Genomic DNA, 1508 nt, shown 5'->3' with positions numbered 1-1508 from the left:
AGCTGGCCCAACAGCTGTGGTTAAAACAACGCCCCCGCATGTGGCTCCTTTTGTGTATGTATGCATTTCTGTTTTCAAAATTCTGCTCTGTCTGTATTCCCTGAGAACTTCACAGTACCCCATGTGGGATGTGAGGATCAAATGTGTTTCAGTAATAAGCATGCATTTGCCTAGTCCCTGTGGTTCCTAAGCGTGTTGCTGGTGTGCTCTCAGAGCGTCCTCCAGCCATCCATGGGACACGGTGGCGTCTTTCATAGTGTGCAGAGCGACCTGGCGGAGGCACTGTCTGCACTGCACATGCGGGATTGAGGCTCCTGCTTCTCGTAGGCTGAGATGTGTCTCCCCTCTGGTTGTCACATTCCCCTTGCCTGACCCTAGAGAAGGTGCTGCATTCTGGCCCATCAGCAGAAAGGGGAAAGGAGATAGGCAGTGGGGGTGGGGCAGTGAGGAGGAGAGGGTTAGGAGTTGGAGGTTCTCCTCCCAGCTCAGCTGCTGTTTTGCTGTGGGACATCAGGTGGATCTCTCCCCCATTCTGAGCCTCAGTTTTCTCATCAGTAAAATGAGGGTCTGCATTTTTGCTTTGCAACTCTAAAAGCAGCAGAGTCCTTTTTTTTTTTTAATGTACTTATTGGCACCTCAACATATAAAACAGATAAAAGCAGAGCTCTTCTGGTTGATGTGGGGAGGAACCTGGAGGTCCCTGAATTGTCCTTTTACCCTGCCTCCTCCTCCCCCTTGTCCCTCGTGGCACAACAATGCCCTTAAAGATCTCTGAGTCCCTCCAGTTTTCAAGTTTAAGGACTCTACTGCCACAGCAAGAGCTGTTCCAGCCTCAGTCTCCACAATGCTTTGGCCACTTGAATCCAGCCTAGCAAGCATGTAGTTTCTGACAATTGGCCTCAGGTCCCAGAGAGCTCCATAGCCCTGGCATTTTAGCTGGTCTCTGTTGGATCACGACAGAAGCCAGGCCCTTTCTGGAAAGGGGCTCAAAGCCCACACACTCTCTGCACTTCCCCCAGGAAATATGTCCTTGGGTGTGTGTTACGTCCTTGGGGAAGTGAGAATGCTGCGGAACCCCTCCCCCCATAGCCTGGATATACTCCCTGAGATGAGGGCAGTAAGGTGCTGAGGACCCTAGAAGTAACTTGTTTCTCTCAACTTCCCAGGAGAAGGCCATCAGCATTTGGGAGTCAAAGAATTTCTTTTTTGAACTTGAGCCTCTGCCAGGGGCCGTGGAAGCTGTGAAGCAGATGGCCAATCTACAAAAGTAAGTTTGCCTTCCTGGCCCCGCCTGGCCGGCCCACTCAGCCCTGTACCTCCTTCCTGCTTCTTCCCTTCTCTGCCTTCTCCTTTCTCGTTCCTTGGCCCTGCACAAGGCTGCACTTGCCCCATCGTTGCTGAATTTGGGGAAAACCACTGAGTAAAATGGACTCCAGGCAAGGCGTGGTGGCTCACGCCTATAATCCCAGCACTTTGGGAGGCCGAGGCAGGCAGATCACAAGGTCAGG

The 1508-nt window shown here is 52.1% G+C and overlaps 1 protein-coding gene across 1 annotated transcript in view; it reads left to right on the top strand.

Moving 5' to 3' along the window:
* The window catches only part of LOC108299138 (5'(3')-deoxyribonucleotidase, mitochondrial-like), a 3693-nt gene extending 2404 nt beyond the window's left edge, over nucleotides 1–1289 (top strand). Inside the window, exon 2 of the mRNA XM_017521506.2 lies at nucleotides 1167–1289. Within this exon, the coding sequence (XP_017376995.1) occupies nucleotides 1167–1271 (105 nt within the window). The 3' untranslated portion in view covers nucleotides 1272–1289. The remainder of the gene's footprint in view (nucleotides 1–1166) is intronic.
* The last annotated feature ends 219 nt before the right edge of the window (nucleotides 1290–1508 follow it).

This window comes from Cebus imitator, unplaced genomic scaffold, assembly GCF_001604975.1.
Source record: "Cebus imitator isolate Cc_AM_T3 unplaced genomic scaffold, Cebus_imitator-1.0 Scaffold2281, whole genome shotgun sequence".
NCBI classification, from domain to species: Eukaryota; Metazoa; Chordata; class Mammalia; order Primates; family Cebidae; genus Cebus; species Cebus imitator.
This window is presented reverse-complemented; position numbering and strand designations above follow the sequence as displayed.